Source organism: Dryas octopetala, chromosome 5 (assembly GCF_963921425.1).
Source record: "Dryas octopetala chromosome 5, drDryOcto1.1, whole genome shotgun sequence".
Classification (NCBI taxonomy): Eukaryota; Viridiplantae; Streptophyta; class Magnoliopsida; order Rosales; family Rosaceae; genus Dryas; species Dryas octopetala.
In genome coordinates this window covers 14,063,602-14,083,325 of record NC_141370.1, presented here as the reverse complement: position 1 = coordinate 14,083,325, position 19,724 = coordinate 14,063,602, and the positions used below count along the sequence as shown (strand labels likewise).

At 35.9% G+C, this 19,724-nt stretch overlaps 2 protein-coding genes and 2 pseudogenes across 3 annotated transcripts; 3 read left to right on the top strand and 1 right to left on the bottom strand.

Moving 5' to 3' along the window:
- Window positions 1–3,860: 3,860 nt before the first annotated feature.
- On the top strand, window positions 3,861–6,182 carry LOC147284593 (cold-regulated 413 plasma membrane protein 4-like). Of its 2 annotated transcripts, XM_086245116.1 has the most exons (5): window positions 3,861–4,006; window positions 4,337–4,553; window positions 5,424–5,531; window positions 5,605–5,675; window positions 5,793–6,182. In XM_086245116.1, the coding sequence occupies exons 2-5, from the start codon at window positions 4,435–4,437 to the stop codon at window positions 6,026–6,028; spliced, it is 534 nt and encodes a 177-aa protein (XP_086101242.1). In that variant the 5' UTR covers window positions 3,861–4,006; window positions 4,337–4,434; the 3' UTR covers window positions 6,029–6,182. The 2 variants fall into 2 exon arrangements, with proteins under 2 accessions (XP_086101242.1, XP_086101243.1); XM_086245117.1 differs by lacking the exon at window positions 3,861–4,006 and having other exon boundaries at window positions 4,286–4,553.
- Window positions 6,183–6,933: 751 nt separating this feature from the next.
- On the top strand, window positions 6,934–8,874 carry LOC147284592 (lysM domain receptor-like kinase 4). Its single transcript, XM_086245708.1, has one exon. It carries the CDS (start codon window positions 6,937–6,939, stop codon window positions 8,872–8,874), a length of 1,938 nt encoding a protein of 645 aa, XP_086101834.1. The 5' UTR covers window positions 6,934–6,936.
- Window positions 8,875–11,429: 2,555 nt separating this feature from the next.
- On the top strand, window positions 11,430–13,277 carry LOC147284591 (protein LYK5-like; annotated as a pseudogene).
- A 325-nt stretch (window positions 13,278–13,602) lies between these two features.
- Window positions 13,603–15,402, bottom strand: LOC147284590 (serine/threonine receptor-like kinase NFP; annotated as a pseudogene).
- Window positions 15,403–19,724: the final 4,322 nt, after the last annotated feature.

Below are 19,724 nucleotides of genomic sequence, written 5' to 3'. Positions count from 1 at the left end.
ATGCCATTACACCTTAAATTAATAATAAAATCCCACAAACCAATAATAATAATACCCTTTATTGGAAACTTTTATGATTAATTAATTTCATTCTTAAAAATGGATATATCATAGTATGAGACAAAGAGGTTAAATACTCACGATATTCTTGGTTGACTAAGAGCATCTCTAAGAGACTCTTCAAATTTTACTCTTCAAATCCCACTTTGGTGACCTATATGGCAATTTGAAGAGTTAGAATTATTCACTTTAATAGACTCTTAAAGCATCTCCAACAGACTCTTCAAATAATTTTGGATACTCAATTTGCCATGCCACTTAATAAAAATTTACTCCAACAAACTCTTCAAATGAACTCTTCAAAAGAGGGACCCAAGATCAATTAATCAAATTTAAAGAGTGAATTAGGTTCTTCAAATCAAATTTATTATTAAAATATTAATTTAAAAAAGAGATAAAGTCAAATTTGATGAGTATATTAAAATGAATAATTTTAGAGTGCTTATATTCACACCCCTATGTCTTATTTTCTCACCCATATTATTTTTACACCGGCTATTAAATTTGAAAAAAAAAATATAAAAACATTCTTTCTATCTCCCATTATTCCTACTAATACCCTTTAATATACCAACTCAAACACCCACCTACTAAACACTTTTCCTACCCCCCTTAATTATCATCTCACTCACCCATCTTTTTCCATTATTTTTTTTTTCATAAACCCTAATTCTACTATGTCACCAAAACTTAAAATCGATTGTACTATTTGGTTGATGCCTATACATCTATTAAAATGTATGATTATTCTATATCTTAAACGCTTCTATTATTTATTTATAGTTTTAGATTAAGAATTCATTCTATTTTAATGTTTCTTTTAATTTAGAAATTGAATATTAATCTTAGGGATTTAATTTGAAATTTATGAATGAATTATAAGATGAATAGAAGATTCTTTTTATTTTATTTGAAAAAAGATGGGTGAGTGTTATAATAGTTAAGGGAGTGGAAAAAGTGTTTGAGTTGATATATCAAAAGGTATTATAGGAATAATGAGAGGTGAAAATAGTGTTGTTATATTTTTTTCAAATTTAATTATGGGTGTAAAAATAAGAGGGTGAGAAAATATGACAGCGTGATGAAAATATAAGTACCCTAATTTTAACTCTTATATTTTACTATTCAAATTGTCACATAGGTCAACAAATTGGAATTTAAAGACTCAAATTTAAAGAGTCTATTGGAGGTACTTTAAGATACCACCCTGTAATGATCGAATCTTTGGAAAATGACAAGTTGCTTCAGCCTTAACAATTCTTAATGCTAACTACTAACTCATTTGGTCAATGTCTGTAAACTAATCCAATTCCATGGCTTAACTTTAATTCCAAAGGACAAGACAGCCAAAAAAATAATGCTCTGATTGCTCAAGCACTGTGGCTAGAGAAGGAAATAATCACAAATTCACAATGGTTGAACTTGAAAAATGATAAAATTGTTATAGGACTCAAATTACAAGCAGCCTAGGCCTATAATTTTTGTTGTGTCTTACGTGTGAGTGGAATATAAAATCATTATAAATTCAGGAAATCCTAAGAAAAACACAAGTACTGATGTCATGTTCCACTCTCATATATTTATTCTCAGCATGCTCTGCAGCTCTGGCCTCAATTGATATACAACCAAGAGGGAAATGTTTGGTTGACCAAGGCACCATGTACCTTTTGTTTTGCTTTCTTTCTTTCTTTATGTTTGATATTATTTAGTATTATAAAAACTAAGGAAAGAATTTAAAACAGGACGCGTATTTTGGGGTGAATTCTATTTTAAGATATGCGTTTGAGTTTGTATTAGTGTAGAACACATATTTACAATTTGTGTTATTGTGGGATGCACCGTTAACTCTGTTACATTTTCCATCCAAATGAGGGATAATTTGATCATTTCATATTAAATGAAACTTTAATTCAATTTCTAACTTAATAAATATTATTAAAACTAAAGAATTAAAAAGATTAATACTAAAATGAATTAAAATATTTAAAATTAATTTTAAAATGTTAAAAAAATAAAAATAAAAATAAAAGAAGAGGAGATCGATGTTGCACCCTTCTCCCCACCAGGCCTTCCACTCCCAGCCCCAACCCACCTCCGGCGACGGCTCACCTTCCCCTCTCTCTCCATCTCTTCCTTTCTTCCTCTCTGTCTTTCTCTCCCTCTCTCTCTTTGCATCTCTCTGTCTTTTTCCTATCTCCCTATATCTCTGTCACTCTCTCTATCTATTCTTCTCTCTCTCTCTCTCTACACTGTAACCCACTGCTGAAGCGGTGAGGGAGGCCGATGAGGTCACTGCTCTCCAGATCGGTGTCAAAGTGATATGAGAAATTGATTGTTTTTCTTTCAGCTACAAAATTGGATTTTTTATTTTTTATTTTTTGAGCTTTTGAGTGTTTCTTACCCTAATTTGGGAAATTGGGGGTTTTGAAAGGCATTTGATTGTGGTTGTTCTGTAGGTTCTTGGCGTGGAGAGAATCTCTCTGTGGTTGTGGTTGTTCTATAGGTTCTGTATAGGGCTAAAGAGAAGTTTGAGCAATTGCAAAATGTGATCTCAATTCTTAGGAGAGAGAGAAAGAGACAGAGAGGAATAAAGGAAGAAAGGGAGAGTTGAGAGCGGGGAGGATAAGCCGTCTTCGAAGGTGGGTTGGGGCTGGGTGCGGAGAGGGTTGCGCTGCATGCCTCCTCTTTCTTTCTTTTATTTTTTTTAATTTTTTAAGTTTTTATTTGTTTTTGGCTTTTTTACCAAAATAGCACCTGAACTATAGGGGGTGTGCTCAAATACCACCCAAACTTTTTTTCTTGCCAATTTACCACCTGAAATTATTAATATGTGCTAATTTGCCACCTAACATCCATTTTTCTGTTAAATCATCAAAAAATTTCCCAAACTTCCCATTTTGCCCTTGAATACAATAAAAAAATATTATTATTTTAAAAACTTTTTTTAAAATATAATTAGAAAAAAAATTTAAAAACTAAAAAAATAGAAAATGGAAATACCCTTTTTTTAAGGGGGTTTAATTAGATTTTTTTTTTAAATATTTAAAATGCTTTTTTTATATAAATGACGAAAATACCCTTGAAATAAACAGAAAATTTAACTAAAATGACGGTAGGTGGTAAATTGGCCAATATGTGAAAGTTCAGGTGGTAAATTGGCAAGAAAAAAAGTTTGGATGGTATTTGAGCACACCCTTTATAGTTCAGGTGGTATTTGAGTAAAAAAGCCTTTGTTTTTAAAATATAGAGGGTGAATTGTCAATTTTGCCCCATCAAAATACGTCATGTGCCGTGCACATGGTCTATTTTTAACATCATCATTAACAGAGTTGACGGTGTGTCTCATAATAACATAAATTGTAAATATGTATCCTACACTAACACAAACTTAAACACGTGTCCTAAAATAAGATTGACCTCAAAATACATGTCCTTTTTGAAAATTTTTTCCTAAAAATTACTTGTATTTTCTTACAGGCGCGTCTGCTGACTTCTAATCTCAACTCTCAAGGAAGCAACCCCATAAATCTTGAGTTTTTTTTGTTAAGCTAATGAGTAATGAGTCTAATGACAGATGTAAATTACAGAAGGCCATTTCCCAAAATATGTATACTTTCCTACATGAAAAACAATTGTATGGCTAAAATGCAGTCAAGGACTATAGCCAGTAAAATCCACACTACCAAAATTATCAATGTGAATGTATATATGAAAATCCCATAAAAAGAAAGAAACCAAAGACGAAAACAATAAAACATGGGTTTCAAGGATCTGATCAGATCCAACGGCTGCATGTCCAACTCGCGAAACAATCGTTAGGTGCAAACAAACACATGATGCCATGATGGGGTACTCAAAAGTTCCCGACCTTCCAGTCCACAATCGTAGTTCGGACCTCGGACTATTCGGGAATATCCCCTGAAAGCCCGACCCGGAGAGTCCGAGAAGAAGAGAAACAAGAAGTTGAGAGAGGAAGAGAAAAGTAGCGAGAAAACCAGAGAGAAATTAAGAAGTGATTTTCTTACTTAATTGAATAATCATTACAAAGGTTTATATATCATTCAGCCGCAGCTGAAAGCTTAGCTCCTAAGCTGAGCACTAACAGACTACTAACAAACTATTAACTAACTACACTAATCACAAGATTAACCAGCTGGCTACAGCTGGCTTGGTCAGTTAGCTTTCGTATTAAGCCTCCATTGGCTGCTTTTCTGTGCACAGGCTTACTGTGAGCCAAGTGTGCTCTAGATAAATCTAGGTGTGGGCTATTACGAGATTCTCACAAAGCAAAAGGAGGAGAAAAATGAGTGAAAGTGTGGAGGAAGAGAAAGAAACCATGAAGAAATGGTGAAAAAGTGCTAAAGGGTTGGGAATATGGAAATGGGGTTCACTGAATTTGTGGCTGCGTATGCTGCAGATGAAGAAGCAGAAGTTGGATCCAACACCAGCAGGGCTCGTGCCAGCTTTCAATGGGGTGGAACCATCTTTGCCTTGTTAGTCACTCACTACCCAAATCTCACTTTATTCTTTGTTTTCATTTATACACTTTTCTAGCTGGTTTAATTTTCGTACCCACTTCATGAAATTTTGAGTTCAGGGATTACTCGGTTTGCTTTACATGCAATATTTGTTCAATTTGTTGGGTTCTTATTGATTTCTAGTACTATTTTCTTGGTTTTTGTTTTTTGTTTTGGAAATAAAGATTAAATAACAACTGGGTTGGATTTCTTGGTTGTATGTGGTGGAAGGATTGCCCATGCACAGCTGGATCATGAGGGTTATGGATATTTAATTGAAATTAAAGACTACAGTAAACAATCTGAAGTGGGAGAACCATCCATATGATTCTTCATTGGAACTGCTAATATACCTTATATTGGAATATATTTTAGATCAAGGCAGTGCCCTTGTCTGTAGAATAGCACATTTTTCACTATATCCCTTGATGTACAATTTTTGTTTTCTTGTCTTTTAAGCTGTTTTGTGTTTCAGTTTAGAAACTTCAGAACTTAATATTTTTTGGGTTCAAGGTTTCTGGGATAGACAATTATATTGTATGTTTGTGAATGCTACTGGGGGACTAAATGTGCATGTGTCTACGTCTCTGTCCTGAGAGTCTCCATTATAGGTTGTTTTACTTGATATTCTCTCAATGATGAGCACCTTCTCTCATGATTCAATTTCCACGTAAGCCTCTTCCCTCGGTAATATTTGTAGCTATCTGCAGAGCCACACACATGTATTGTCTATTTGTCTTTAGGAGGAACCTTTAGATAGATTACATTTGAGTTGTTCCTCAATATTCAAATGTAGGTGGTCTGTTTTAAACATAACTCTTTTAATGAATCCTACATTTTGTACAGACTTTTGTTAATCTTGAACCGAACAGGGCGGAGATCAGCCATGCAAAGTAACCTTCTTGTACTATATTTATTTACAAGCTTCCCAACAGTGTTGTTCAAGATCTTGAGGTGCTTGCCAATTCCTCTTAAATTTCCTACATTATGCCTGCATATCACTAAACTTATAAATCAAAGTATGCAGGGGACAATTTGGTTATTGGGTTTCCTTTCTCACTGTTGCTGCAAACCTCTTCTTTCCTCAAACTTTTCCAGGTTTCTTTTTCTTCTTGACCATGACAAATCACTTTTTCATGTATTTCTATGATGCAGTCGTAATGTTATTTTAGAGTTTCACTTTCTGATGATTATGTTTTTCATGTGTATATGCAGTTTCCCGTTTTCTCCTATTTGTCATCACACCTGTCTGGGTGGCTGATGGACTGCGTGACAGTATTGCAGGCGGCATCTTTTGTCTAATAATTGGACTTTTACTTGTCGTAACAGAGATTCGAGAAATTGGAGGTTGTAGTAACTGGCAATGTAATCTTCATTGCCTTGCTTATTGTCTATGTATAGCATTTCTCTTCTTCTTTACAATATTGTATCTATCCTCAGAAACTTGGTAGAAAAAGGAGTTCAACTGGAAAAAACATACATTCTAGTGCTGGTGCTGGACTCAATACTCTTAATGATTGTTATTGACCAAGGACCGGTTTAGTTGAAAATGTGTCAACTGCTTAGTCCATGTGTATTTGTTATAATCAAGATGAGGTTATAGAAGTGCCTAAACTAATCCTTGACTGGTCTGGAGCTCCATTAGTAGATACATTTCTGATTTCAAACCTTTCGTTATGAACTTGTTTGCATATTTGACTTGTTCCTGAGCCTAGAGTGTAGGCCAGTAAGGCTTTCTCTACATATATTTTTTCAAACTTGATGGGTTACTCTAATTGCCCCATCTTGCGTGTAATAAGCAACTTTTACTGGGTGATAAAAGACATGACTCTAAGTTTTTGGGTTTATAGAACTGGTCAAGCTGTTGGAACTAGTTCAAACCAACCTTTTGCAGATGACATAGGGCATTTTGGAAAGTAAACCGTGATGGGAAGTATTTAATTGTTCATTATTTCATTTCCTTAATTAATTTTGATGCTTGTCAGAGACTCAGAGAGTAGTTATAAGTATACAAACCTACCACTCTTATAATAAAAATTATTTTTTACTAATTGAAGATCAACTCAGCTTATTACAGATCAAATTCCTATATATATATATTTATTTATTTTCACCAATCTGAATAATGATTGATGCCTGGTTGCCATGAGAATATCAAGTTGAACCCTTATAATGGGGAAGCTAGTCAACCAAGACAACCAGGAAATTTTTTCAACTAAAATAATGCTATCTATTCCATGGAATGCTTACCAGGAAATTTCATGGTAGAAACGTCTGTTTCAAGAGACCCACACAACTTTGGAATATATTCAACACTGAACCTCTCTGTTGCCAGACCTTCACATCTTTCAATTCAAGCATGAAGTTCCTCGCTCTCATATCTGCTATCATCACCACGTTTTGCTGCTTTTCTTTGATGGTTGCTCAGCAGCCTTATGAGGGACAGGCCTTTACAGATTGTTACAACCCGGATACTTCGAAATCTGTTCTTGGATACACCTGCAATGGCGTAAACAGAAGTTGCCAATCTTACCTCACCTTCAGGTCCCAGCCTCCTTACAACACTGTTTCTGCCATCTCTGATATGTTGGCTTCTGACCCATCTCAGCTTGCAGAAATAAACTCAGTTTCTGAGGCTGCAACATTTGAAACAAACAAGTTGGTGATTGTTCCAATCAACTGCTCCTGCTCAGGTGAGTACTATCAGCTAAACACATCTCATGTTGTTGAGGATGATGAAACATATCTCGTAATTGCAAATAACACATTCCAAGGCCTCTCAACATGTCAAGCTATGATAAATCAGAATAGCAATCACACTACAAAAAACTTATATGTTGGCACTAGACTCACTATTCCTCTTAGATGTGCTTGTCCTACAAAGAACCAAAGTGATGTTGGTATCAACTATCTTATGAGCTACATAATTTCTCAAGGTGATTATGTTTCAAAGATTGCTGAGACATTTGGTGCGGATACAGGGAGGGCTCTTGAAGCCAATGGACTGTCTGAGCAAGTCTCCACCATTTATCCCTTCACCACACTTTTAGTTCCTTTGCAAAACCCTCCATCTAGTTCTCAAATCGTAGAGCCACCATCACCTCCGCCGCCACCACCTCCAGCTTCCTCTAAAAACTCTAAGAGCACATGGGTTTATGCCCTTGTTGGGGCCCTTGGAGGAGGTGCTCTTGTATTGGTCATAGGCCTCTTTGTCTTCTGCACATTCTTCCGCAGAAGTAAGAAGGAAACTGATTCAATTATTGTCTCGGAGAGCTTTGAGGCGCTTGAGAAGGTGGAGGAAGAATCTCAGGACTTCTTAAAGTCTATATCTGGGACAGCTCAATCCCTCAAAGTTTACAAAATTGAGGAACTGCAACGCGGAACAGATGATTTCAACTCCAGTTGTTGGATTAAAGGATCTGTTTATCGTGGCAAGATTAATGGGGACCTGGCAGCCATTAAGAAAATGAATGGTGATGTGTCCAAAGAGATAAACTTATTGAACAAAATCAACCATTCTAATCTCATTCGTCTCTCAGGAGTTTGCTTTAATGATGGTCATTGGTATCTAATCTATGAGTATGCTGTAAATGGACCCTTGAGTGATTGGATCTATTACAGCAGAAACAATGAAGGGAAATTTCTGAATTGGACACAAAGAGTACAGATTATGTTGGATGTGGCCTCAGGGCTTAATTATCTGCACAGCTACACCACTCCTCCTCATATCCACAAGGATATAAAGAGCAGCAACGTTCTTCTTGACAGTGATTTCAGGGCCAAGATTGCAAACTTTGGTCTGGCAAGGTCAGCAGAAGCACAGGAAGGTGAGTTTTCTTTGACAAATCACATTGTTGGAACAATTGGTTACATGGCTCCTGAGTACTTGGAAAATGGTTTGGTCTCCACAAAGCTTGATGTCTATGCGTTTGGGGCTCTGATGCTGGAAGTACTCACTGGAAAAGAGATTGCTGTGTTTTTTGAAGAAAACATGCACTTGTCTGATTTGTTAAACTCAGTGCTTAACAATGAAGATCAAAGAGAGAGTTTGAGGCACTTCATGGATCCTTGTATGCAAGAGAGTTATCCTCAAGAACTTGCTATGTTTGTAATCAGATTGATTCATAGTTGCTTGAACAAAAACCCGTCCACTCGCCCGCCCATGGATGAGATGGTACAGTTTCTGTCAAGAACCATGAGCAATTCACTGAGTTGGGAATTGTCAAGCAACATGGTAGGCTATCAAAGCTCAGTGGGGGTTCTTGATGGTACTGAAACTGAAATAGGACCTCACTAATTTGACTGTTTAGTTTAGTGAACTGAGATTATATTGCAATCTACTGCTTCTGGTACTTGTTTTTTTATGTTAGTGCTAAATTGTAAATATAGTTTGGTCTAATTCATCTTTGTATAGTCCATTAAAGCAATGTATAAAGTGCAGAAATAACTATGGACAGCAGTAGCCAGTATATTGCCACCTAATAGAGCTTTAACATTTCACGGATTGGAACATTTTGCATTTGGGTGCCCAGGTGGAGATGTTCTTAATGGGGCATTGTACCCTCAATCTTAAATTATCCCACTAGGTTAAGTATTGGGAAATAGATTCTTTGTCGTGCTTCTTGTTATGTTAATTCTAATTTTTAACTATTGAATTATAATTTCTAACTATGTATTACAAATTCAAGAGTTATAAATTCATATATGTGATCACACATATACTCAAAATTTATTATGAAAATCCACCATTCTTTTGTTTCGTACAATCAGGACACAACTATAATTAAATTTCAAGTACAAATAATCACAGAAAACCCCAACAAATGATGTGGATCCTTATGTGTTGATTAGGTGTTTGACTTTATCTACATGATAGTTTGTTGGCTAGCTATGACTTAGAGCATGAACATTGCCAAAGGCAAGATGCAAGGCTAAATGATTTAGCTTTTGTTTTTAGCCAAATGCACAAATTTATACATTGTTAAAGGCAAAAGGCAAAAACCCACATATTTAATTTATTAAGTGTATTTATATATGCTTTTATAAATTAAAATTTATACATTAATATAGTTTAATAATTATACTATTGTAATTATTTTAATGAGATCTTTAATATGTGTATAATATTGAATATATTTAAATATTATTATTTTTAATACACATATTAAGATTTGTGTATTAATATGAGTATTAAAATTTGTGTATTAATATGGACTCCACTAACTTTACATCAGCTACTTTTCGGAAAATTATTCTGTATAACCGATATATTGACACGTGATATAACCAGTTTATGTGTTATAATATGAGTGGATGTTATTAATATTATATCCTACTAATATAAACACATCATCCAATAATACCCTTACATGTTGGATTGGTTATACTACATGACGGTATATCGATTATACCCTATAATTTTTCTTACTTTTCTCTCTTGTGGGCTCCACTTCTCTTGACAAGGCAAAAAGGCAAGAATTGCCTTGCTTTTGGCCTAGCAATATAGAGATTTTTTTAAATTCTGAGCTAAATCTTGTCTTTAGTCTTGCATTTAGTCTAGCAATATACATGCTCTTAGAAGAGCATAATTGAAATAGTCTTAGCCTCTGCTGCCAGGAGTAAGGGTTGAATTTAGGGTCAAACGCTTAGCTGAATCACTCCATGTAAATGTCCAATTCTGCTGAATTTGCCTCAACACAATCCTGGTACTGTAAGAATTGGTCTTGCTGTTCCATTATAGATATAATACAATTATGCATATAACTACATCTGTTTTATAATTAGTTTAATCTTACAGTTACCTCATTTCTTTTAAGAATTAGGGCCCGTTTGGCACTGCTTTTAAAATTGTCAAAAGCGCTTTCAAATTAGTAAAAGCGCTTTTGATAGCGTTTGGCAAAAATAATTAGAAGTGCTTTTGAGTTATAAAAGCACTTTTAAGGGGTTTTTTGAGAAGCACCTGACAGGTGCTTTCTCAAGAAGCACTTTCAAGTGCTTTTGCATAAACAACTTATAAGTTTTATAAAAATTTATATGTGCTTCTTAACATAAGCGCTTCTGATAAAAGCGCTACTAAATAAAAGTGCTTCTAAGAAGCAGTGCCAAACGGGCCCTAGTTCTAGAAGTGGTTTTCAATTATATAGAGTTGATCCAGTCAAGATTAATGTTACACATTTAAGTCTCCCCTACATTCTTACTCTAGACACACTTAATTTTAACATACTTAATTGAGATTAAAATCAATATAATTTAAATTTGGGGTCCCAACCTGGGTTGTTTTTCTGGGTACATTCCCACCTGATAAGCGTAGTCAACAAAAGTACAAAACTTTTATTCAAAACAATACTCACGCGGTAAACGCGGTAATGCTGACGTTGCAGACATTATCATTGCCAAAACTTATTATGAGATCTTTAAGTTTCTCCTCTGCCAAAAGTCCTAGAGAGTGACGTAACATAACACGCAAATAAAAGAAATTATAAAAAATTAGCATTAACTTTAAAAAAGAATCTGAAATCCACCAGAAAAATGAGAAAAATCTCAAAATTTTCTAATTGAAAAACGATAATAATAAATCATACAAACAGTCAAAAAAGTTGTTTAAATACGTTCAGAACTCTAAATGTTCAAAATTCAAAATGAAAATAAAGTGCAATTTAGAAAACTTATTCAAAAACACTAAATTGCTTATTTGAAGCCCTTCGAATCAGTATATCATGGATCTATTTCTGACACTGACCGAGCTGAAGCTTGTTTCTTTTCTTGACATTCTGGTAGTCGAGTTGTTGCATGAACCTTTATATCCATTTGTTCTACATCACAGAGTCACAGGAAGAAAGTTGATCAATGATCATGGATTGCTTTACACTGGGGATCATAGCCTTACTGTGTTTCACTCCAAAACTCAAAGCTCAACAAAGTTATTCAGGAAACTCAGCTGTTGACTGTGGTAACACTGATGATGGAGGACCATCCCCAGCTTTTCTTTACACCTGCAATGGCGAAAAGAGGTCCTGCAAATCTTTCTTGATTTTCAAATCTCAAAACCCTTATGATTCAGTCTCTGCCATATCAAACCTCACAGCTTCAGACCCATCTGAGCTTGCCCACATCAACAACATCTCAGATGTTAAACTCTTGTTGCCTCAAGGAAAAGAGGTGATTGTTCCTGTGGTCTGTTCTTGTTCAGGTCAGTACTATGAGGCCAAAACCTCTTATGTGATTCCCAGTATGTATGACACCTATTTCACAATAGCAACTGACACATATCAGGGTTTGTCTACTTGTAATGCTCTCATGCGCCAGAACAATTATAGTGAATTCAGCTTGGAACCTGGTTTAGAGTTAAAGGTACCACTTAGATGTGCTTGTCCCACAAGCAACCAAACTGTTAGTGGTACTAAATTTCTATTGACTTACTTGCTCAGCGAGGGTGACTATGCCTATAAAGTTAGTGAGAGATTTAATGTAAGTATGCAGAGTCTAGCTTATGCAAATGGGTTTACAGAAAGTGATCCTACTTTGTTTCCAATTACAACAATTCTTATTCCACTGGCAGTAGAGCCTTCAAGCTCTCAAACCATAATTCAGTACCCGCCACCACCCGTTTCTTCTCCGGTTAGTCCTACTCATGGAAACAGAAGGTCGAAGAAAGTATATGTTTGGATTGGAATTGGAATTCCTGCACTAGTTCTTGGTTTGTTTATCTCTATGGTGTTCCTATATCAGAAGAAAAAGCGTTCTCAAAAGAATAGTACAGAAGGAAAAAAGAAATGGGCTTTGAAAGAAGATTTATTTGTTTCGATTGCTAAAGTTGATGTAGGGTTGAGAGTCTACAGATATGAAGAACTGAAAGGTGCTACAGAGGATTTCAGCAACAAGAACTGGTTGGGTGGATCTGTCTATGGTGGGTTTCTCAATGGAAAAGCGCTGGCCATAAAAAGGATGAGCAAAGAGGTGACTGAGGAGGTGAAATTACTGCAAAAGATCAACCACTTCAACCTGATAAGCCTTTTGGGTGCATGAAAACACTGCAAGGATTTCTACCTTGTGTATGAGTTCATGGAAAATGGTTCATTAAGAGATTGGCTAAGCAAAATGAACTGTCCAGAAGTTCAGAGTTGGAATCATAGGGTTCAGATTGCTTTGGACATTGCCAGTGGGCTTCACTATCTTCACAACTGCACCAGTCCTGCTTATGTGCACAAGGATATTAGCAGTAACAATGTTTTACTCAACAAAGATTTAAGGGCTAAGATAGCAAATTTCAGTCTTGCAAGATCAGCAGAGAAAGGAGCATATATGAATTCATCCATCAGATATGCCCGGGAATTGCAAGGTTACATGGCTCCAGAATATGGATCGGTGACACCTGCAATTGATATATATGCATTTGGCGTTGTTCTGCTGGAATTGGTTACTGGAAAAGAAGCTGTATTCTTGCAGGATGGAGAAGAATTACTTCTTTCAGAAGTAATATTTTCAATAATGGGTGGAGGAAATCAAGAAGCTCAGCCTGTTGGGATAATAGATCCTAATTTGAATGTAGAGCACTGGATGGAGTTTGCAGTGAGAATGATAAAGTTAAGTCTAGCCTGCTTGGCAGAAGAGCCAGAAAACAGACCAAGAATACCTGAAGTACTCTCATCCCTGCTGAAAATACAATTTAATGCAAATAAAGCAGAACCTTTTTATAACTGATCTAGTAGAATTAGTATGTATCTCAGTAAGATTACTGTTCTTCTGTACCATGTATGTGTAACCTTTGTATGACATGAAAACTTGCTTTGTTGTCAACTGCTATTGCCATTTCACAAAATAAGAACCTATTGTCATCAAAATTGAAAAGAAAAGGAAAAAGAGGGAGATAAATTTTGAATTAATTTATTGAAAGAATAAAAACATTACATGGATACTAAGTACCTTAAAACCTTAAAATTTAAGAGATCAATTCATAAATCACATCACTTGAGTGACTAGTAAATTTATAGTACCTTAAATTCATAAATATATAGTACCTTAAAATTTATGAGATCAATTCAACAATGATTTCTGTTTCTGGAGCTTAAGTTTTAGATCTATCCAATGTCTTAGGGGATGACTGAGCCAGTATAGAGAGGTTAAAGACGATTTCAGCCATTCTTGGCCTTGCTGAAGCCTTTTCTTGGGTGCATGTGCTTGCCAGGGCTGCCAAACTCAGAGCACCATCAATGGGATAGTAGCTCTGCAATTTTGGATCCATCCATTTTTTCAACCTCTCCACTCTCTTCTCTTCATCCTTCAACACCTCCCTAAAATCTTTGCACAGCATAACGACTTCACCATTTTCTTTTGTTTCCATGGCCCTCTTCCCTGAAAGCAACTCCAACAGAAGGACGCCAAATGCAAAAACATCCACTTTTGGCATCATAGAATTTGTAAAAGGCCTAGCAGTTTTGAAATTTGCTATTTTGGCCTTGAAATTGAAATCTAGGAGTATGTTCCTTGCTCTGACATCCCAATGAACAAAGCTTGGTTGAGTGTGATCATGCATGTAGTTCAGGCCATTCGCAACATCTAGCGCTACGCGTAATCTCTGGCTCCAAGTGAGGAAGGTCACAGAGCTTGAAGAGGCTACAGAATTGGGGTACAACCTCTTATCAAGTGACCCATTCTCAGCATATCGATAAACCAAGAAGCGGTTCCCATCATTGTCATATGATATGCCCAACAAGTTCACCAGATTGATATGGTTTACTTTCTGCAGGATTTTCAGCTCATCTGTGACATCTTCCTTGGTTATCTTTACTGCTAAAACCTCCCCATTTATGGTTCCCCTGTACGTTGAACCCCCAATTCTGCAAAGCTCATTAAGGTTCATGGTTGCCTCCATGATTAATTCCTTTTCATACATGATCGGCTTGCCAAGATACTGTGAAATCCCAGAAAGTAACTTATCCTGATTAAACTCAGGCTCGTACTTCATGCCCTTGAAAGATTTCCTCCTTTTCTGTAATAATCTATGAGTATAGACCAGCAAGACTGCAAAAACTGTCATCAATAAAGCACCTCCCAAGCTTTCAAGGGTAATTTGGATCCACTGACTTGTGGACCTCTTTTTTTTAGGAGGGGGATGAAGCTGAGGAAGAAGGGGCAACTGTGACACCGGGACCAACACCGGAGAGTTCACTTCAGGTGTCCTGTTTTGGTAGTTATTTTCAGTTTGGATGCCAATAACTGAGGTATTGAACTTGCTACTCAAATGGAAGACATCATCAAAGGACTGCCATACATAAGTAATGAGGAATTTGATTCCACTCTCCAAATGAGCCTTTGAGGGGCACTTGCAGAACAAAGGAAAGATTATTTCAAAGCCAGGCATTAGATACAGAATGTTTATACCAGGATTGAAATCCCTCACCACATTAGTATTGGTGAGGTTTTCGAAAAGAATGGCTGAAATACTGAAATAACTGTCACCTTTCTTGAACTGGTAAGTCATGTTGGCAGAGTAGCGGTTTCCACTGCAACCACATGTGACAGGTACTAACAAGGGCTGTCCTGGAACCAACTTGCCATCCTTGGAGACTTGCTTATTGGCTTTGGCGATCGATAAACGACTGATGCCAAAGAGATCAGATACGCTTCCAACATCTAAATAGTTTGGAGGCTGGGCAATGTATGTCACATATGTTGCACATGAGGGAAGTGAATCTGCAGAGCAGGAGAAGTTTGGGCCTATGGTGGGCTGCAACTGACCAGATGCCATGATGTTTCTGCTGGAAAATAATTCAAGAAGTTGGAGAAAGATGGCTAGTGATGATGATAGGAATGAGACTGCTGCCATTGCTAATAGCTTGGATGGTTAGCAAAGAAACAATACAGTTTCTTAATTATGGGTATGTACTAAAGAAGGTTTATGATTGAACTGAAAAGACCAGAAGAAAGAAGATTTGGTTTTAATGAACATTGAAAGGGCATTTCTCTATGGCTTTCTTTTGAAAGGGTTGAGTGCAAGATGAAAAAGTGAATGGGCTAGAAAGGGGGAGGAAGAGATGTATCATGTATAGACTATATATATGTCATTAAATTGGAGTTGGCCAAAAAAAAAAAAGACTATATATATGTCATTACACCTTAAATTAATAATAAAATCCCACAAACCAATAATAATAATACCCTTTATTGGAAACTTTCTGATGATTAATTCCAACCTTAAAAATGGATCATAGTATGTGACAAAGAGGTTAAATACTCACCATATTTCTGGCTGCCTAAGAGATCTCTAAGAGACTTCAAATTTTACACTTCAAATCTCACTTTGCTGATCTATGGGGCAATTTGAAGAATTAAAATTATTCACTTTAATAGACTCTTCAAATTTAAACAAAATTTGACTTTATTTCTTTTTTAAATTAATATTTTAATAATAAATTTGATTTGAAAAGAGAGATTTGATATTTTAAATTTATTAGTTTTTCTATTAGGTTCTTCAAATCAAATTTATTATTAAAATATTAATTTAAAAAAGAAATAAAGTCAAATTTTGATTAAATTTGAAGAGTATATTAAAGTGAATAATTTTAATTCTTCAAATTGCCACATAGGTCAGCAAAGTGAGATTTGAAGACTAAAATTTAAAGAGTCTCTTGGAGATGCTTAAGCTACCACTCTGTAATGAATCTTTGGAAAATGGCAAGTTTCTTCGGTCTTGCCAATTCTTAATGCTAACTACTAACTCATTTGGTCAATATCTGTAAACTAATCCAATATCATGGCTTAACTTTAATTCTAAAGGGCAAGAGAGCAAAAAAAAAAAAAATGCTCTGATTGCTCAAGCACTGTGGCTAGAGGAGGAAATAATCACAATGGTTGAACTTGAAAAATGATAAAATTGTTATAGGACTCAAATTACAAGCAGCCTACGCCTATAATTTTTGTTGGGTCTTAACTTTTTAGACATAAATTCAATTTAGACCCATAACTATATATGTTATTTCAACGGGGTCCACGAACTTTCAAATATTTCGTATATACACTTGATTTATTATGTAAATTGAAAAATAAAATTTCGTCCATCAATTGATTGAGAGATCAGTTAAATATCAGCTTGGCTTTTGTTAACGGGGATTAATTGGCGACGTGGCACCAACTCAGCATACATTTTCCGCCAAATGAGCAATACATGTCCACTTGACACGGGCCCACACACCCATCACCTATTTCCCGCTCGTCGAACGCTCTCCTGACCATTTAGTCTCCAAAAAACATCACATTTTCCCTCAAATTCGAATATAAATCTCTCACTTGTGTTCAACGAGCGAGAAAGAGATGATGAGTTTGTGGACTCGTGTCAGGGGTTAGGTGGACCTGTGTCGCTCATTTGCCTTTGGCGGGAAATGAGCGACACGGGTCCACCTAACCTCTGACACGGGCCCACAAACTCTCTCTCTCTCTCTCTCTCTATTATTATTAAATTATGGGCCCGTGTCACTCATTTGACGGGAAATGTTTGCTGAGATAGCGCCACGTCGCTAAGTAATCCCGGTCAGCAAAAACCAAGCTGTCATTTAACTGATCTCTCAACGAATCAATGGACAGAAATTCATTTTTCAATTTAGATAATAGATCAAGTATATATTTGAAATATTTTAAAGTTCATGGACCCCGTTGAAATAGCTTATATAGTTATGTGTCTAAATTGAATTTATGCCTAATTTTAACTCTTACGTGTGATTAGAATGTAAAATCATAAAAAATTCAGGAAATACTAAGAAAAACACAAGTACCGATGTCATGTTCCACTCTCATATTTTTATTCACAGTATGCTCTAGCCTCAATTGATATACAACCAAGAGGGAAATAATTGATTGACAAAGGCACCATGTACCTTTTGTTTTGCTTTCTTTCTTTCTTTATGTTTGATATTATTAGTCCTATAAAAACTACTTGTATGGTTGTATTTTCTTACAGCCGCGTCTGCTGACTTCTAATCTCAACTCTCACGGAAGAAACCCCATAGATCTGGAGTTTTTATGTTAAGCTAAGGAGTAATAAGTCTAATGACAGATGTAAATTATTTATGTTAAACTAAGGAGTAATGAGTCTAATGACATATGTAAATTACAGAAGGCTATGCAAATAGCCCATGTCCCAAAATATGTATACTTTCCTACAAGAAAACAATTGTATGGCTAAAATGCAGTCAAGGACTATAGCCAGAAAAATCCACACTACCAAATTATCAATGACTCAATGTGAATGTATCCACTCAATTCGTGAATCACATGTAATGGTAATCCTTTCAATGTGGGACCTTGAATGTATGGCAAATTCTTTTAACCATTGTAGCTCAAAGTGTGATCTTGATATGACCTTATACTTCTTCAACACAGCTTTATTTAGTCTTCGATTACCTTTCAAATTCTTCTCCAAAACCGATTTTGACTATTTTTAATTTGTTCTATCTTTCTGATGCTCATTCTTTCTTCAATTTTACCTGCTCTAGGGTGTAGGGGTGCACTGAACTTAAACTTTCATTCTACGGCCTTCAACTATAATGGATTGCTTGGCAGATGATTCATGGCACGACCAAGTTGCTGCCTTTCTCTGTACCTTTCCTTCAGTGACCAATTAAGGAATTCACAAATGACGGAATTAAAAATGACGTGATTTAAAATTCTATAATTTGCAAATTCTCTTGTTTGGATAAATGTAATCATAATAGAATTTAAATACGAAATTTATAGTAGTTTTATAAAAGAGTGATGATAATGGTGGCAACAATAAAAATGATGTTTATGGTGAGTTGACGATAGTAGTAGGGGTGATGGCCCACGAACGGTGGGAGAAATGGTGGTGGCAAAAATTGGGGTATTGGAAGTGGCGGCAACGACGACATTGGTGGTGGTGGTGGTGATGGTGGTGGGGATGAGGACGACGATGGTGGTGGTGGTGGCGGTGTTAGTGGTGGTTACGGTGGCGGCGACGGTGGTGGCAGTAGTGGCGGCTATGGTGGTGGCGGCGGAGGTGGTGTCGGTGGTGGTGGCAACGGGCGGTGGTAGTGGTGGTGGCGGTGTCGGTGGTGGTGGTGGTGGTGGTGGCGACGATGGTGGTGGTGGTGGTGGCGGTCGTAGTGGTGGAAGAGGTGGTGGTGGCGGCGGAGGTGGTGTCGGTGGTTGTGGTGGTGATGGTGGCGGCATAGGTGGCAGTGGTGGTGACGATGGTGGTGGTGGTAACGGCGGCATAGTGGTAGTGGTGGTGGTATTGTAATTAATTGGCAATGTGATGAGTGGACACGATTTTTTTTATTTTATAAAAATTGAAATTTTGAAAATGACACCAATTTAAGTGGAATTTAAACTTGAAATTTACATCTTTCGAATCCCAAGTTTTTTTTTCACATATAATTTACAAAATTCTATAATTATGGACCAAAACAAGAAAATTAGAGCATGTAATTTCTTAAATTTTGAGTTTTGTTTAAATTCCAAGTTTTTTTTCTCCATCCAAACACACCATTAAGGACTATAATTACGAAGTGTTTCAATCAAGAATATTACTTAATTTAGTTTTATTTTTTAAATTATTTTTTAAAAATAATAGACAATTTTACCCGGGAAATTGGTCATGTTCTTGACACATGATCAATTTTTAATGGAATATTTGACATAATATCTTTAATTGAAACACTTCGTTAATTATAGTCATTTATTGAATCAAAGTGAAAACAGAATCCTCAATTCAAAATAAAGATATAGTTAAAGTCCTTTTGTTAAATTTTTTCCAAATTAAAATGTATATATGAAGCTGGTGAAATTTGTTATCATATATTGTTCCAAACTAATTGTTTAAACTAGTTTTCTTAAGGAATATTAATTTGATGCATGTATATATGGTATTAGGAATGCAACGCATATATGATATATGTTCATTAAAGCGGCGGATCCAGGAATCAATCGTTATGAGGTCAAAATTAAGAAGCTCATGAATATTTATTCTGGGTCTAAGTGTCGCCTTCAAGGTTTAGGCTTCGTTCATGATTATTTATTCTGGGTCTAAGTGTTGCCTTCAAGGTTCATGCTTCGTTTCTACCTTTTGGGTATGGGTCTCTCCTTAGGGTCTCTCTTTTACTCAATTATTTTTTTAAAAAAATTAATTTGCCAAAA

What these genes read in the sequence shown, in the direction of transcription:
- LOC147284593 (XM_086245116.1), top strand. Translation starts at nt 4,435, where the DNA reads ATGGAAATGGGGTTCACTGAATTTGTGGCTGCGTATGCTGCAGATGAA. An exon ending in GTGTTGTTCAAGATCTTGAG is followed by an intron (nt 5,532 to 5,604) that starts GTGCTTGCCAAT and finishes CAAAGTATGCAG; the next exon opens with GGGACAATTTGGTTATTGGG. An exon ending in CTTTCCTCAAACTTTTCCAG is followed by an intron (nt 5,676 to 5,792) that starts GTTTCTTTTTCT and finishes GTGTATATGCAG; the next exon opens with TTTCCCGTTTTCTCCTATTT.
- LOC147284592 (XM_086245708.1), top strand. Translation starts at nt 6,937, where the DNA reads ATGAAGTTCCTCGCTCTCATATCTGCTATCATCACCACGTTTTGCTGC.